Below are 18,007 nucleotides of genomic sequence, written 5' to 3'. Positions count from 1 at the left end.
GGGGGGTCCCCCACACGGTTGGCAGCAGACCTGGAAGTGGACCAGAAGTATTTCTTGTCCACTTCTGGGTCCGATGCAGAGCACACAGGGGACCCACCCCTTCCACCCCCAGCTCAGCGACTGGTGCATTCTGGGTCTGGGGGAGCACCCAGGGTCACCGAGCTCAGGGGGTGGGGCATGGGGGTGGTTCCCCACACACTCAGTGGTGGACCTGGAAGTGAACCAGAAGTACTTCTAGTCCACTTCTGGGTCCACCACCGACCACATGGGAGCCCCTCCTGTGCTCCTATGGGATACTCCATCTGCCCCATCCTCCTAGTATTCACAAGCCGTGCCTGGTACCTCAAGGTATGTAGAAAAAACATATAAAGCTGTGTCTGTGGCCAAAACTCTGATTCTCCGAATCAGAATCGAATTTTCAGACAAGTCTGAATCGAGTTGGGACAGTGATCCAAATCAGCAAATTGAATCACTGTCCTCTGAATCAGGCCAAATCCAAATCTAATACGGTCCACTTCGTATGCCCCTAATAGATTGCACCTGCAGCAAGTTCACAGATGACACCAAGCTGGGGAGAGCAGTAAATACACTGGAGGGTATAGCTAGGATTCAGAGTGACCTAGACAAATTGGAGAACTGGGCCAAAAGAAATCTCATGAGGTTCAACAAGGACAAGTGCAAAGTCCTGCACTGAGGACAGAAGAATCCCATGTACCAATACAGGCTTGGAACCAATGGGCTAAGCAGCAGCTCTTCAGAAAAAGACCTGAGGGTTACAGTGGACAATAAGCTGGATATGAGTCAAAGGTGCCCCTGTTGCCAAAAAGGCTAACAGCATATTGGGCTGTATGAGTAGGAGTGTTGCCAGCAGATTGAGGGAATTGATTCTTCCCCTCTATTCTGCACTGGTGAGGCCACATCTGAAGTACTGTGTCCAGTTTCGGGCCCCCCACTACACAAAGAATTTGGACAAGTTGGAGAGAGTCCAGTGGAGAGCAACAAACATGGTTAGGGGGCTGGGGCATATGGCTTATGAGGCGAGGCTGAGGAAACTGCACTTACTTTTAGAAGACAAGACTGGGAGGGGATTTGATAGAATCCTTTAACTACCTAAAGAGTGGCTCCACAGAGGATGGAGCTAGACCAGGGGTGGGCAAAATGTGGCCTGGGGGCCAGATGCAGCCCACCAGGCCATTCTATCTGGCCCACGGTGCCCCTAAAACATTTAGAAAATTAATATTTATCTGCCCCTGGCTGCCTGTCATGTGGCCCTCGATGGCTTACCAAAACTTAGTAACCGGCCCACTGCCCAAATTGCTCACCCAAGCTAAACTGTTCACAGGGGTGGCAGAACAAGGAGCAATGGTCTCAAGTTGAAGCAAAGGAAGTTTAGGTTGGAAATTAGGAAAAACCTTCTCAATAGGAGGATGGTGAAGCATTGGAATGGGTTACCTAGAGAGGTGGTGGAATCTCCATTCTTGGAGGTTTTTAAGGCCTGGTTTGACAAAATACTGGCTGGAATGATCTAGTTGGAGGTGGTCCTGCTTTGAACAGGGAGTTGGACTAGATGACCTCCTAAGGTCCCTTCCAACCCTCATTTTCTACAATTCTGTAATTCCAGTGCTGGGAGAGAACAGGGTATTTGACAATACACCTACTATACCACCTCAAATGTTTTTAGATTGCTGGCTGAACAAACATCCTGACGCTTCTGTTTAATTATTAAAATGTTGAATTAAAGTAACCTATCAAAAGAGAAGCGTCCAAGTGGCTTATCTTCCCTCCCCACTAGAGGGTAAAATACTCCATACATTAGTGTGTATTGGCAGACCCAAGGCACTGGAGATCTACAGTCCACAGAAGCATGGAAGCACTACCAAGGTGAGAGTCATTCGGAAGTTTTAAAGATTAAGAAAGTCACATTGCCTTTTAAAAAAATCAGCTACCAAGTCAGATCATATCACACACATACATAATAAAACTAAATCACATGAATTTGAAGTTAACAAATAGATTAGAGACCAAATTATTTTTTGTGACAAAATCAATGACCAGGTCAAAACAATTCAATTGTAAGGAATGGATAGATTTGGCATTAACAGGATATTTGCAGGGCTGGTAAAAACTGTTCCCCAAGTTAAAGTATTGATAATTAAAAATGCTTATAAAAGCATAAATAGATTACAAGACGTGTAAGAGAATAAGAGTCCCATTTTCTTGCATAAATTAAAAACCACAAAGGTATCCAAGCATAACACAGCCACTTCAATCAAACCATATTAGCAATAATTTGTGTGTAATAGGGAAGGACACACTAGGAATAAAAGATAAGATGGATGAAATGTAAAGGTGTTGGCAACTCCAGCTAAGAGGACTGACATCACCCCAGTAACAGAGGATGCTAGATTTTTTTTTAATTGCCTTTTTTTCTGAGAGACAGAAAAAAGAAAGATTAGGTTAACAGGACATTTCAGTAAAATCACTAAATAAATGCCTAAAACAATGAATCTTAGTCACCAATCTCAATAAATGAAATTCAACTGATGCTTAATATTAGGGTTCTCGAACAGGATGTGCAATTGCAGAGCCACGCAGATAGTGACCAAAGCTCAAATGATGAAGCACTTCAGTTGCTTTAACTAATGATTAAGTTATGATATGCTTCAGTTCACTGGATGTTAAGACAGAACCATTCACTTTTATGTCAAAGGCCTATGGGTCAGTGTCCAAAGTCCAGCTAAGGTGTTCTCTACTTAGAATGCCTCCTCCCTTTTTTTCAGCTTACACTGAGCACTAAGTTATGATAATTGGAATCCCATTTAAAATTCATACTGAAAACAAACCTGTGCCCTATCAATGAGTGCTCTTGAAAATTCCTTTGAAAACTCCCTGTCAAAAAGACCACCTTGTTTAACTACAGTCGTTGAAACTGCTGGTTGAACTTTTTAATCTGAGTGTTCTTAACCTTGTACAACAGCTGAAAAAGATTTAATGAACTAAAAACCTTCAAAGTAAAATTTAACTTTGATCACATGACACCAGCTTACTCTTGCTGCAAAAGCATTACAAGAGGAAGGAACCACAGAACGCAGTTCACCCCTTTCACGGAAATTGGTCAGTGACTAACAAGAGTCAGCTCTTTTGTAGGGGATGGCTACCTTCTTCTCAGATGTGGTGAGTACCCACTACCTACCCGGGAGTCCCCATCTAGATATGTCAGGCTTAACAAAGAGGATAGAACTAGGAGAAAAGGAAAGATTCAATATCCTTAAAACAAGGCCTTTGGAGCATGGACTATCATTTTGTCCTGTGTAAGGTCAGCATCTAAAACAACAGAATTTCGGGCCATGACTGGAGCGCCTCGATATTACCGCAATGTAAATAAAAATCTTGTTTTCCCCTAACCACAACCACTAACAAATTACTGCATTTCTGCATGTTGTCAGTAACTTTAGTTGCTAGTACAGGCAGACCAATCATTTTGCAAAACAACAGAAACAACTAATTGAAAAATTATTTTCATAATTTCCTTTTAGGGTAAAAATACTTGCTTCAGAAGGGTGAAAAGCAAATTACAGAGTTTAATCAAAAATTAATCTAATGCCTTCTTCCTGTCCCTATTCCTATTTCATAACCTCACACAATAAATGCATTTTTCTCGTCTGTCCAAACAAGCAGACTATATATTACCCATATACAATTATACTTTTTAAAAAGGAATAAACATGCTTAGTGTTTCAGACCTGCATGATGATCAGTTAACTGCCCTTTAACAAACTGAGCACTGAAAATATCTGCAAACTTTCATCTCCCTGACTTTAGCTGGTGAGGAAACTAAGAGTCAGGAGTTTTGATTCCTGAAATGGCAAATATAAGGTACTGTGAAAAAAGTGTACCAACTATCCTCTTTATGTAGATGTGACCTGTGTCTACTAAGATGAATGGCAAAAATCACAAGCGAGATTTTACCTAACGTTCTTTGTTTACCACCTGCATGTCCAGGTGCCTTTCTTTCACTTCTCTCCCTACCACCATTGTTTTACTTTTTAAAGCATCAAGAGTTCAGAAACTACTGCAAAAATATCTTGGGCAAAGAGAGTACTTTTTGATGTATGTGTGAGTGCAATCAACTTGGTGACCTCTCAGTTTTGTTTAGGGAGAGGTTTGCTAGACCTGGAACCATATTTTTAAATGCTTGCCAGCTTTTAAATCTGACACAAGTAAACCCCCTCCCTCCCCCCTTCACCAGTGGGCCATGCCGGCCAGTGTCTGTCCACGTTCCCCGGGGGGGGAGGGGGGAGGAAAGCCATAGGCGCAGCTTGGCCCTGTGTACCAGGCATGGGGCGCTACTCCTACAGCTGCCTCGCCACTGTCTGCCTGCCTGGTGGCCGACTGCAGTTCAGTGGCACAGATGGCACCTACTAGTATGGCCAGAGCAGGCCCCTCTGCCAGCGACGGCAGTGGGGAAGCCACAGGGGTAGTGCCCTGTGCTGCTGCTGGCCATGCTGAGCCATGAGCCAGCCCGGGAGCCATGAGAAAAAGCCAGGCAGACCCCAGTTGGGGTCCCTGCAGGCCAGAGTAGGGGTTTAAACCCCTCCCCAGTCATATTCAGCATACTGGGACCTAGCCATACCCCCCTCAGCTTAGCTTCCCTCCACCCTGAAGGGAAGGGTGGGCTGCTCTAGCACCCCCCAGCTTCTAGCCTGAGCCACTGCAGGCATGTGCCTGCATTTCTGGAATCAAAAGTGAACGTATGTTTGATTGCAAATCGGTTCAATCTCCACAGGTTAGACTCACCTGCAAAGAATGAATCAATTTAGACTCTGGCTTTTTGAATGTCTGTCCCTAGCCCAGGAAAACTCTTTTACTGTGACCAGTGGTTCTGCTTTTGGGGAACAATGAGCTTTTGGAAGACTTTTTGGACCTGAAAATATGCTTTGTTCACTACAGATGGTTTCAAAGAGATAATGCAAGTGTGGCAGGAACTCCACAGGGAGGAACTGAGTATTTTGTTTTCTCTTTACAGATTCAGTACCAGGGACTATATAAGATGATATTCATATTGGGAATTGGAGGAAGTTTCCCATATGGATTCCATATTTCTGTAATCAACTCACCCTCAGAGGTATGCAGAGAGCCCTTGGGGGTTGAGCATAAAGAGGAGCATCCAGCACTAGAACCAGTTCTCAAAACTACCAAGCATTTCAACTAAAATGCCATGGTTGTTGCTTCAACTATTCATTTTGTTCCATAATGAAAATTTTTAAAAAAGACAAAAATAAATCACATTTAGAGAAGACCTTAGCCCTCAGAGATATCAGGATAATAAATATCCTGTCCTGCAATCTGAAATGGGAAAAACCCAAATAGACAAAGTGAATTTCCAATATTTCAGAGATTACTTGCCAAGAAGTTCAGAGATTTTTACATTATTTATATGAGGTTAAAACCCCGATCCAGCTTGGTCTCTGAGGTACTTAAAAGGGCTTAAGTAAGATTTAGACACAACTCCAAAGCACACTCCAATTTGGCCCTGTTTTGCAAGTACCCACATTCAGAAGACACTGAATTTGGGCAGTATATCTGTTTTGGGCTGCAAAGTTCCCCAGATGTCTGTATTTTAGTTCTTGAGTAAATCTGATATCTTTTATTAGACTTTTTAGTTGATCTAATAAAAGATATTGGATGTACCCAAAAAACCTTGCCTGCCTATGCCCTTAGACCAACACTGCTGCCACCAACACCCCTGTATTTTAGCTGGAGAGCTAAGAAAATATCCGGTTTGATCAGTGAATATCAGTCTGCACTCCAGTACAATCCAGTGTGGTGTTGGGAAGATGCCTAAGGCAGCAGGAGACCTGAGCTATTAGACCTGTTCTGAGCAGACCTAACTTACTTCAGGAGCATTGAGTTCTGCTCAAAACCCAAATAGGAATTGCCCACATTTTGCCCAATAGCAGAGTGGTTACAATCCATCACCAGAAGCAAGACCTGCACTGTAGGCTCTCCTTACCCTGAAGGGATTTGAATGTACACCTCATGTCTGAAGAAAATCCACTACCCATCAAGCCACAGAAGAGCCAAAAGGAAGTCAGCCTCTACCCCTTCTGTTAAAGATGACCCACTGGGCTGCCAAAATGGAAAAAGTCATGGGGTCAGAAGGCAAGCCAGCAAGACAGAGCATACTTTTGTGGCCTGGTGGTTACAGCATTGAACCAATGACTGTCAAATGTAAAGTACATAAAGCATTCTGGCATGGGGACTGCCATCTTGGAAAGGGCTACAACCACCAGACTACAGGTGCATGCTTTTTCTTGCTTGTTGCTAGGACTCATTTATGCATTTTGCATTAGAACAGTTACTGGCTGAAAAGAGAAGCAACTGGCAGAAGGTACCAAAATCCAGGAATCTCTGTTCCAAGGAGAGGCCTGCAGCCACTAAGCCACACACACTCTCCATTTTGCTTTCTCTCCTACTTCCATGACTTTTAAATTGCCCATCTTCAGCAGGGGTGCAGGCTTTCCTCTTCAGTCTCTGGATAGCTCTTGGGAGGCATCCAACTCTCCTCATTGACTGTATAATGATCCAAAGCATCTAAACCTAATTAAACTGGACTAAAGTAATAAGCTTTTCCCTGATACAACTGAAAGAATTTCCTACATATGATAACAGGTAATATGGTTACAGATAATGTTCCACATTTGGTAAGAGAAACATCCCTCTTAATCCTTTCTCAGAAGACGCATTAATCAAAAAGAGTTTTAAGCAAAGTGTTAGTCTGTGGCCTCTGCAATTTCTAGCGTCCGGTTCTCAAGCAATTCCTTTCCATCAAGGCAAAAGGAAAGTTCAAGAGCTGAGAAAAGTTAACATGAGGGTCTGCAATTTGATTTAGTACAGTGTCCTCAGAAGGAGAACATAAAGAACCATTGAACAGGGTCCTGGCTTTCACATTTTCAATACTTGGGGTTGGAAATACTGTTAATCTCCTGAGTAAAAGGCCCAGAGCTCAGATCCTGTTCAGAGCATGAATTTGTGACAAACCACAGCCAAACACCAAGAAGATGATAAAAAGAAACGACTAACATTTTATTACCAACATTCCAACATTTGAACTAAGGAAAAATTTCCCAGAGCTGTCAGTAACAGGCTGTCCTAATGGCAAGCCCTAGTGACTTGAAAAAGACACAATTAAAACACACAAGCTAAAGAACTCCAGACTTTCTCAAGACTACCTGTCGTTTCTGCATTTCAGATGTGGCTTCATTAAAGACTTGATAGAACTAGAAATAAAGTTCTAGGTACATTTTCCACTTTTAAAAAATGCTTGAATGTTCAATTCTATAAAAGTTTAGTTGAAAAATTTACAAGTGCCCAAATAATATTAGTCATTTTATCTTGACAGTGATGATTGCAAAGGTAAGGGATCTAAGACTAGAACAAAGGGCTGCAGTGAAGTATTGTAGCAAAACACTTTGAGCAAAGTCCACATTTTTTTAATTAATTCAAATTTATTTTCAGCACATTCAGAAGTTTATCAATGAAACCTGGATAGAGCGATATAGCACTCCCCTCTCTTTGGAGAAGACGAAGCTCCTGTGGTCTTTCATTGTGTCTGTGTATGGCATAGGAGGACTGCTGGGGAGCATAGTCTGTGGCTACCTCACTACAAAATATAGAAAGTAGGTATTTCTTTTAGCAGCTTGGTAATTAGGATTTGTGAAAAAGGACCTGTTAAAGCACACACAGTAACCCTTTCCTCTTGTTTAATGTAATAGTTACTTGAATTAAATCACTTCAGTTTTGCCATCATACCCACCCAATTTTAAGGAGTGACCAACCTTTCATTTTGTGCCACTAAGCTGTACCCTGATGGTGAACCATGGTTCCCCCTGAAAATACAGCTACCAGCACCCCACTCTATCAGTGCCCTGGAGAGGGTAACAACATGGTCCAATATTTTCACATTTGCTTCAAGAGCATATTTCCTATAAAGATATTCCAAGCATCACAAAACCATAAATATGAGTCCTGTGCCTATATGTGCACCAATAAATCCGACTGTTTCAATTCTGACACGTCAATGAGCTTGACTTCAACATTTATGAGAGACCATTAAGTGTTAGAGCCAATACCCAAAACATTAGAAAAAATTCCACTAAAATATATGTAGTCATTCTAGGATCAATATTGTTTTGAAGATTAGTAGTGCCTAATTAAAATGTGAATCTGAACAGAAGAGGAAACTAAATTACCTGTAGTTGCTCTGTAAAGATATCGTCTGTACAATGAGACCTGTACTATATGGAGCACCACTGCTGATAATCTGCTCTAATTCAAAGTCAGTCCCAAAAGATCTTTTCCTGTGGATGGAGAAAGGATTCCTCACCAGTCTGGTCTGTTCTCCGTGCTTTGTGTGTAACATCAGTAATTTCATTTGCAGAGAAATTGGCAAACAGATCTACTGGTGTGTCCCACTTAAAGATCTGCTCCGCCACCCACTGATCCAGAGGCCCCTCATGTGGGTCTCACCTATCATCTTAGCCTGCCTGCAATTGTGTTCTTTCCTGCCAGGTAAGTGCCCCCAAGAAGTTTCTTGTGGGACACTGCCTAATCCCACACACGAAGGTTTTCCTGATAACTGGAATCAAGAGCCCATTCCCTTCTTCTCTGCTTGTTTGTGCAAAACAGTCCAAGCTCCTTGTCAGGATCAGAGCCGACTTTTGCAGATAGTTTCTATGCACATTTTTAAGGCTTCCAAAATCAATCTTCTCAAGATCAAGTGTGTGTAGCCACTGTTCTTAGGGACCTCAGTTAGTCTGAGAGACATTCTTCAGAGGTTCCTTTCCCCAGGGTTGTTCATGGTGACAATCTGAATCAGAAGCTTGAAGGTCCCTTCCTAGGCCACTGACAGTAACTTATATGCTTCAAAGTCCAGTAGTTACCCACATGATAAAAATATGGTAAAAGCCAGAGACATCAGAGCCAGCCAAAATGAGCTCAGTATAGTGGCTTGCCATGTTTATCATAAACTGCTGCAGTCATCAGTCCCAAAATTCACAATATAGCCCTTACCGATAAATGCTTTCTGGCAGATCCACAAACCCTGTATCTTAAACTGTAGCAGAAATTGTCCATTAATAGAAGTCATATCTAAAACTGGCTCCCACAGTGTCAAACTGTTTCTGGGGGAAAAGCTGGGACTTTGAATATTTTTCAATTAATTCTAGTGATGAAACTACCCAGTGAGCAAACCAGTCCCTGTATCCCTTCAGGGTACAGTCCTTGATCAACCAGTTGTTCAAATACAGCTACCTGACATGTGACTCCCCAATCTACAGAAATGCTGACAGTACACACACTGTTAAGACACACTCATACAGTAAAAGCTACACAATTTTGAAATTCAAGAACCAGTTGGTTTTTCCTTTAAATACCCAACGTCTATATGAATTTGAGACATGCCATAAAAAGCAACAGGAACTGCTATACTTCAGTTTAAGTTAACAAATTTAAGAAACGTAATTCATAAGGGATAACATCAAGATTAGGTAAACGCAATATGAGAGGTTCTCACGTGATCTCTTCTATGTTTTTACAGAAAAAAGTGTCAAATGTTTACTAACCTGATCATGCTAGTAGCTGCACTTTTTATGGGCTTCAGTAAGATGGCCAAATCCTTTGAGATGATTCTGATAGGACGTCTTCTCTATGGCGTTGGCACAGGTATGACCTTTTTCAACAGATAGAGCAGTGATTCTCAACAAGGGGATGTAGAGATTTTGAATAGGAACTCAGTGTTACGAACCTGTTGTGGTCTTTCTGAGTTCTTTGCTCAGAAAAATTGCTGTAAATATTGCACTATTATTTTTCTGTTGTTAAAAAACAAATGAAAGCTAAGAAATGGCATTTTCCAAGGGGTGCTTCAAGTCCATCAAGGGGTGCCTTGAGTCCAAAAAGGTTGAGAACAACTTTTCTAAAGGAAATCTCCTTGCAGTCGCAGTACACTTCTCTTTTAGAATTTTTTTTATTTTAAGAAACAAACATACTGGGCACCTCAGATAATTTAAATACAAAGTCCCTGATCAAAGAGCTTCATGTTCTAAATATAAGATGTGGCATACGGAATGGAAGTGAACAGCACAAGAGGTTTGGGTTGAGAAAGTTCATATTTTGTCTTTATGTTAATCATAATTTCTCCTCTTCACTGCTCAAGGTTTCTCTCTTAACATACACCCTCAGTATGTAGGAGAGATTTCACCCAAGAAACTGCGAGGATTTACCAATGCCACAGTTGCTGTTTTCCTGACTCTAGGAAAAGTCTCAGGGCAGCTTGTTGGACTAAGGTAAATTACATTATTTTACTGCCTTACTAATTAGCTCATTATGGAAGAGAAGCTGCTCCTTTTACAATTTTTAAGGCCAACCTTTAATATCCTTAAAAAATAATGTAATCTTCACATTCAAATGTGTTGTTATAAGCCAGTAGATTGTTTTTGACCAAATATGAGTTACTTGACAAATTAAGATATGGGACACACAAATGCAAGTGATTAATCATAGTTTGGTTTTCTTATTATGTATTACACCCTACCAACTGGCTCCCTTAGAAACTTAGGTTTATTTGAAGGAACTTGGCACTATTTAAAATGTTAGAGCCAGTGCTGAGATGACGCAAAGCATATTCAAATATTTAGTAAAGAAATAAAGTGTTCATATTAAAATATTGCAACTTGCCAAGCTTTGTTATATCTCCTAATGATCATCACTGGAATGTTTTCCAAATCACTGATTAATTTCACAAAATTTTCCAGCCTGTTAACTAAGCTGTGCTGTTCCAGTATTGCTCCCAGCAGCAGTTGGCTCATTTGTTCTCCCTCTCCTGATCATTCAAAATAATGTTGTTATTTTATCATAACCACATTTTTACATGTACTTTTCAGGGAAATCTTAGGAAGTGAATCCTTGTGGCCCTGGCTATTAGCCTCTAGTGCACTCCCAGCATTGGTTCAGCTGGTTACTCTCCCATTCTTCCCTGATTCTCCATCGTACCTCCTGATACAGAAGGGGAATGAAGAAGCCTTCAGAAAAGGTAAAGTTACTACTTCCCTCATTTACTTCAGTACCTCTTCTGATCTGTTAGACTTAGAGGCTAAGTCTCCTACTACCTAAATTTTTTCAAAAACCAGTTTTATTTATTTTGCATTAGTAATTTTATGTTTGCATTAAATATAATAATTTAACTTAAAATATGTTTTAAAGTTAATTCTGTGTTATTAAGAGGTGACTTCATGACAGCCTTTGAGAACAAACTTTTCAAGCTGTCTACAAAATTGGTATAATCTGGGCAACAAAAGCAAACGTCTCTGCTCTACCTGCCATTGAGCACATTTACACAAGGTGCTACATCACCATAGTGACGAACTACATCACTATAGCTCATTGCTATGGCAATGTAGTGTTGGCAGGCATGAACTGCAACACTACGTAGGAAAAGACCCATGCAGTACCAAACTGGGAAAAGACCTGTGCAAAAACACCTGTGCGGCATCGGGACTGCTCAGTAATGCTGCACAGTAATGCTGGTTACTGTGCAGTAATTTAGTACTTCCTTAAGCAAGTACTAAATGACTGCACGGTAACAACTAGTTGAGAATGGTCCTGCTTTGAACAGGGGGTTGGATTAGATGACCTCCTGAGGTCCCTTCCAAACCAACTTTCTATGATTCTATGAACTGCGCAATCTAGAGCACATGTCGACGCGCCCATCATGCACTAAACCAGTATGGCAAGACCCACTTAAGTGATGAGACAATCTCTACAATCCAGAAGGGTATAATGGATTCATTTACACACACCACCAGGAATGGATGTATAGCTTAATACTTTCAGTTCTTTTCCCTGCACAGCCATTAGGAAGCTCTGGGGTGAAGGAGATCATCAAGCAGAGATTGATGACATAATGAAGGAAAAGGCTGCAATGAAAATCACCAAAACTTTACGTGTCCTGGAAGTTTTAAAAGAACGATCCTTGCGCTGGCAATTGTACACACTGATGACTGTCATGACCACCCTGCAGCTCTGTGGCATCAATGCAGTTGAGTGTTTTCTTAATTCAAAATTCAGTTACTGTCAGGGAGCTTTAAGAAATATTTTACAGTTACTTTCTGCTGCCCCATCTTGCATACTGACATTCTAGGATCTGTATCACTTAGACTAGGTAGCCATCATAGACCCTTAGGCTAGGAATCAATGCAAATGAGTCCTTTTGCTTCCCTGATTGGGACGATTTAAATTTCTTCTGCCATTTTCTAGCTTGGAACACTGACTGAAGTACCAGATTTGCCAACTCCTCCCAATCTCCATGTGGCTGGAAGAGCTCTCCTGGCTGCCAGACAGCTGCCTCCCAATTTTCACATGGCTGGGAGGCAGCTGCCCAGCAGCTGAGACAGCACTCCAAGCCACATGAAGATTGGGACACATCCTGATCTCCACATGGCCAGGAGGCTGCTTCCTGTTAGTGGGAAAAGCACTCCCAGCCACATGGAGATCAGGGCATGTCCCAACCTTCACATGACTGGGAGGCAGCATCGCACTGAGCCGGGACAGCTCTCCCCACCCCTTGTGACCCTGTGCTACCTAGGCTGACTGGGAGCAATTTGCTCCCAGTCGGCATCTACATGTGCACTTCAGCATATTAGTTTGTTGCACCAGTTTCTAATTCCTGTGTCTACGGATACTAAAAAATGGAGCATTAGCCTAATCTACTGCATGGTAATTACTGCACACATGTAGATGCCGATGCTTTACTAAATATTAGATTAGTGTAATGTGCAGCAAAGCATCTCATGTAGACATACGCAGTAATATGAATCAGGCCTGCATCACTGTGCCAAACACTACTGTCTCTGAGGCACATGCATTCATACCCACTTAGAGGTAGGAGGTCCTGGCCACATCTACACAAGATGCTAACTAAGCAGTTGTTACTGCACAGTCATTTAGGACTGCATACACAAGTACTAAATGACTGTGTAGTAACCGGAGTTACTGTGCTGTAGCATCCCCAAACAGCTTCTTGATGTAGTAACAAGCTACTGCGCAGTAGTAATGCTTGTAATAACAAGCTGCTATGCAGTAGTAACAAGCTACTGCGCAGCAGTAATGAGCTACTGCGCAGTCAGCATTTCATGTAGACGCAGCCACTGGAAACTAGGGTTGTAAAGCAGGACCAAAGGAGAACCTTCTTATTCAGGTATATGAAACTCTAAGGACACAAACTTCTCAGAGGCAAAAGGGACACCTGTTTAATTTTGAGCCACTGAAGTGGGAACCCAGAAGGCTGCATCTGTAGAGACTAAGACAGATCCAGCAGACAGATATTTTCCTCTTGTTGAGTGCTTATGACATGGCCTACAAACATGTAGGGGGAAAAGCAGCACCCAAACACTGTACCAGTAAACTGAGCCAGAAAGGCATGGCTAACTCAAAAGACCATCAACAGAGTTACTATGAAAATAAGTTTTACGTACTCATCATACATGAGTAGTGTTTCACAGGTACATCTCTAAAAGGATTGTTCACACTGTTCTCTCTACACTTCTTTAGATTTATTTCTATTCTTCTGAAGTATTCCGTACAGCCAGATTTGAAGAAGACCTTATACCCTATGTATCCTTGGGAGTTGGGCTATGTGAATGTCTGTCCTCGATACTGTGTGTAAGTCTTTGCAAGCTGGAGTTTTGAGGGAGAAATTACTATATTTAGGAGAGAATATTTTTTAAGTGGGGAAGATAGTTTACATTAAAAAAGGAGAGAAAAAAGTTTCCACTAACCAATGCAGAACATCAAGTTGTAAAATCCATCCCTTCTTCCAAACTAACTCAGCTGAAGGTCTTTGCTTTCAGCTGTAATATTTAAAGTCCCCATCAGAATTAAAACCACCAAGATTTTGTACGTATAACTTATCTTTTCTCATCTGCTTCTGCCTTCTTAAAGAGCAAAGAAACGTGTCGAAGTGTCTGGAAAGAGTCAAAATAATAGAGCAGAGGAAGGTACATGAGATTCTGAATTATGCGCAAGATGACCTATATCACACTGTACAATATAACAAAGAAAACTAATATAATGTAATCTGCCAAGGTGGTGGTGCCTGTCTAGTAACTGACTCTAGGTTAAGACAGCTGCAAAACAAGGCATCATTGCCTACACAGAATGGCTACCAATAACCTATTCCTTGCTTTTCCCTACTCAAAGAAAGTTAAATAGCCACTGAAATCTAATAAACTTGATTGACTATTTGATCCTTATGTATTTAAGGAATTTCAATGTATGCCATAGGCCACAAGACACCTGCAGACACACATACCTTTTCCCTTATTATCTAGGCTAAGCTTCAGGCTTGAATTACTTGGTAATATAATGCTCACTCCTAAAAGCAGGATTAGGTATGTTTGTATGAGCTACAAGCTTACTAAAAATGGAGAAGGCTAACACAGAGAGACTACATGAATGGCATTTCCCTACAAGTTTGAAAAAGAAATATTCAAGTAGAAAAAATATTTCTGAGCTAATTCAATGGAGTCAGTTCAAAGCATACTGTATATGTTGGCCTTTGTGATCTAAAGGTTTGGTCATCTGTGTAAATAATAAACAAATGCCTGTAAAATTCATCAGAAGTTTAGAGACTCTTACAATTACTTCTGTTTCTGTTTGCATCATCTGATTAAGACCTCTGAGAAAAATATTAGGAAAAAAGTGGGAAAGAGTTAATGCATCTGTCTTGTGCTTTTCAGAGCTCCCTTATTGAGCGCTTTGGCAGAAAGCTGCTATTGTGGGGAGGATACACACTGATGAGTGTGGTGTTAGCACTCCTTACAGTGACTCTAGCTCTTCAGGTAATGACTTATTCCTATTCCTACTTCCAATTTATTCCTTCTCATTCCTGCTTCCAGCCCCAGTTTCCAGGCAGGACTTTTTGCTGAAGAATAATCATCAAAATTAACTTCAGTTATCACAATCAAAAACTTGAAACATGCTATTCTACCATATTATTTACTGTTTATTCTTATTTTCTCTCATTCTAGAATAGATTCATTTGGATGCACTACTTCAGTGTTGTTCTAATCTTCTTGTTTGTTATCTTCTTTGGGCTTGGACCATGTGAGTACATCAATTTAGGTCATGAGGAGGGCAACTTTGATTATATGAAAATTGTTGCATGAAGGATGCTACAATACCAGGCTATAACACCTCTACAGAGCAGAAAGGGAGGCTGCTTAGCTATCCAAAAACATTAACAAGTGCATGAGTTGCAGAAAGCAAAAAGATGACATAACCATCTCATCTTCTAGCACTGGTTTCAGATAAATACTCAGAATGCAGTCCTCTCCTTCCCATAATGTTCCAAAATCATGAAGAAGAATTCAAAGATACTCTTCTAGGTATTTCCCCAGAATAGCATTGATAAAAAAAAATAAAAATCATGTTTTGCATCAAGATACTGAAGAGGTGTGTTAGAAATGGCCACAAAGTAGATGGAGAAGGTGGGTTAACAACGTGGTTTATTGTATCAGGGGTGTCTATCAAGATATAAAATGATACAGATCAACTCACGTATGTTTTCCAGATTGTTCAGTAGAATTTAGGATGATAAATTAAAATTTTAATCCTTTTAAATGATTTTTCTTTATCTTCCTTAACATGGGAACAACAGAGTCACTGTAACTCAATTCCAGATTCTTAACTGCCCCAATGTTTACTGCAATGCAAAATAAACATGTTCGAGATGTTGTATCAAAATCTCCATCAATTTTGGCTAAAGCAAGTCTCGGATTCCTATCAGAGTCCATACCATGCTTAAAAATTCAGGATGGCACCAAAGCGTAAGAACAAGTCACAGTGCCCTTTATCCATAAATATCAAAGCACTTTATAAAGGAGCAAAGATGGGGACATGCTGAGTTGAAGTGACTTTCCAAAACCACCCTGCTGATCACTGGTAAAGTCTGAAGGTCTACAAGTAAACCTTCCCTGAGTTTCTGCACAGTTTCTTCCAGAACAGAAAAGACCATGGTTCTGGGACTAGAAATACTTTTGCATGACAGAGAAGCCATCAACCAGATAAGCCAGTGGAGCTCAACCTGTTTCCCCAGTGAGTGAGATGGGCAGTGCCCAGTCTGTCCACAGGCCAGATCTGGCTGGTGGTCCTTATCTGGCACCTGGGACAGACCAGGTCACCATCTGCCATGCAGGGAGGGGCAGGGGACAGGCCAGCCTCAACGCTGCCCCAGAGGGGAAAGATGCCTAACCTGGCCCCTCAGAGGGAAGGAGGCATGTCCTGGCCCCAACCCTGCCCATGGGAAGGAGGGGGCCTGGTCCAGCCCTGATCCAGACATGAGTGGAAGGTGGTACAGCCTGATTCCAGCCAGCCACATGGGGTTTGGGGTTTGAAAATTTGGCAGGAAGGAGGGTGGCTTACTAATGGCCACCAGTTCCCCACTGACAAATTTCCAGACTCTGGGGAGCCCCATGGGCCAGATGTGATGGCTCTGCAGGCCACATTTAGCTTGCAGGCTGGAGGTTGAACACCCCTGATGAGCAACTTTTCCATGCAGCTGGAAAAGTTTTTCCTACCTCTTTCTACTACCATTGTCACTGTGAGGGTTTTTTTGAGGGACAGGGTGAATTAGAATTACTAAGGAAACAAATATATCTTGTTCGTGCTTTGTTTTTGTCAGCTGGAGCCACCATAGCCATCATGGTTGAAATCTTCAGCCAGTCCTTCAGACCATCTGCCTTTGTGATTGTTGGATGCATCAACTGGCTAGGGCTCTTTATACTTGGGATGATTTTTTCATTCATTGTGGTAAGTGAATCCATTTGAATATATCCCTTTTGTACTCTCCAATTTGAAGTCACTCCTGAAGACTTGAATGGGGAGTAAGACAATAGTAGTAGCGAATTTCAAATTTCTATTCTCTGCCAATCAGCTGCATAAAAGATATCAGAGGAATAGACTTAACTTTTGATGGGGTGTGTAAAATACTAGTTGTTGGATAACTTTGGATGATTTGGGATAACAATCAAATGGTGTAACTGGCCAGTATTGAGCCCTGGGTGGTACTGCTAGCATAGATATCTGCTGCAAAAAGAGATGTTGAACTGCCCAAAAAACAAAGGTGTTTGGCAGCAAAAGAAGTGGTGTCATCTCCCCCAGCAACAGGAAGCCATCAGGCACACTGCTGCCACTATTCTGCCCTTCCTGCTGCCAGGGCCACTGCATAGAAGGCGCAGGGTGGGGAGGGAAGAAGGAATCAGGGGGTGAGGCACCACCTTGGCTCCATTCCCAATGTCCCTGACCCCCCTCTCCCCACCCCTCCTTAGGCAGTGCCTGGGGCTCATGCTCTGTTTACTCACCCATAGTTATGCTACTATACTAATTAAGCATTTTTCTGATTCCTAAGAGGTAAGAAAATGGAAGTCAGAAAGGCTATCTTTTCTTACAGTCTTGTCTTATTTTTGTTTTTTAGGAATACCTCAAATCTTTCTGCTTCCTTATCTTTTTGGGGATCCTTGCTTTGTCAGCAATTTTCATCTACCTCTTCCTCCCTGAGACAAAAGGGAAGTCAATCATGGAAATCAAAGCAGACTTCAGTATGTTAAATTTTGGAAAGACACAGGCCACAGTCAAAGAAAACAGCTTCCCCAAGGAACAGATCTTCTGCACCAGACTTTGACTGTTCAGCTGGGAAGCTTGCAGTTCTTTAAAGGGATAGAAAGCACTGTTACAACCAACATGAACTATAAAACAAAGATAGACTCTTCACTTTGCTGTCTCTTATTCCTATTATTTTTTAGGAAAGAAGGAAGATATGGAACTCCTTATACTTACTTTTTATTTTCCTACTGACATCTCAACATTTTCAAAGTTATTTACATCAATCAGAGGTCTCTATTTGTTATAAAAGCTAAAAAATACTACAGGAAAAAAAATAAAATGCAAAAACAAA

General features: G+C 41.4%; 1 protein-coding gene across 2 annotated transcripts; it reads left to right on the top strand.

Moving 5' to 3' along the window:
* The first annotated feature begins 3,066 nt into the window (after positions 1-3,066).
* LOC149857666 (solute carrier family 2, facilitated glucose transporter member 11-like) lies at positions 3,067-18,007 on the top strand. 2 transcript variants are annotated; one of them, XM_090063142.1, is made up of 12 exons: positions 3,067-3,174; positions 5,027-5,125; positions 7,519-7,679; positions 9,599-9,723; positions 10,214-10,343; positions 10,941-11,089; positions 11,907-12,094; positions 13,606-13,716; positions 14,793-14,894; positions 15,084-15,159; positions 16,736-16,863; positions 17,528-18,007. In XM_090063142.1, exons 1-12 carry the CDS (start codon positions 3,151-3,153, stop codon positions 17,732-17,734), a joined length of 1,500 nt encoding a protein of 499 aa, XP_089919268.1. In that variant the 5' UTR covers positions 3,067-3,150; the 3' UTR covers positions 17,735-18,007. The 2 variants fall into 2 exon arrangements, with proteins under 2 accessions (XP_089919268.1, XP_089919269.1); XM_090063143.1 differs by lacking the exons at positions 3,067-3,174; positions 5,027-5,125; positions 7,519-7,679 and adding an exon at positions 8,429-8,571.

This window comes from Crocodylus siamensis, chromosome 9 (assembly GCF_052110815.1).
Source record: "Crocodylus siamensis isolate JL-2025a chromosome 9, ASM5211081v1, whole genome shotgun sequence".
NCBI classification, from domain to species: Eukaryota; Metazoa; Chordata; order Crocodylia; family Crocodylidae; genus Crocodylus; species Crocodylus siamensis.
This window is presented reverse-complemented; position numbering and strand designations above follow the sequence as displayed.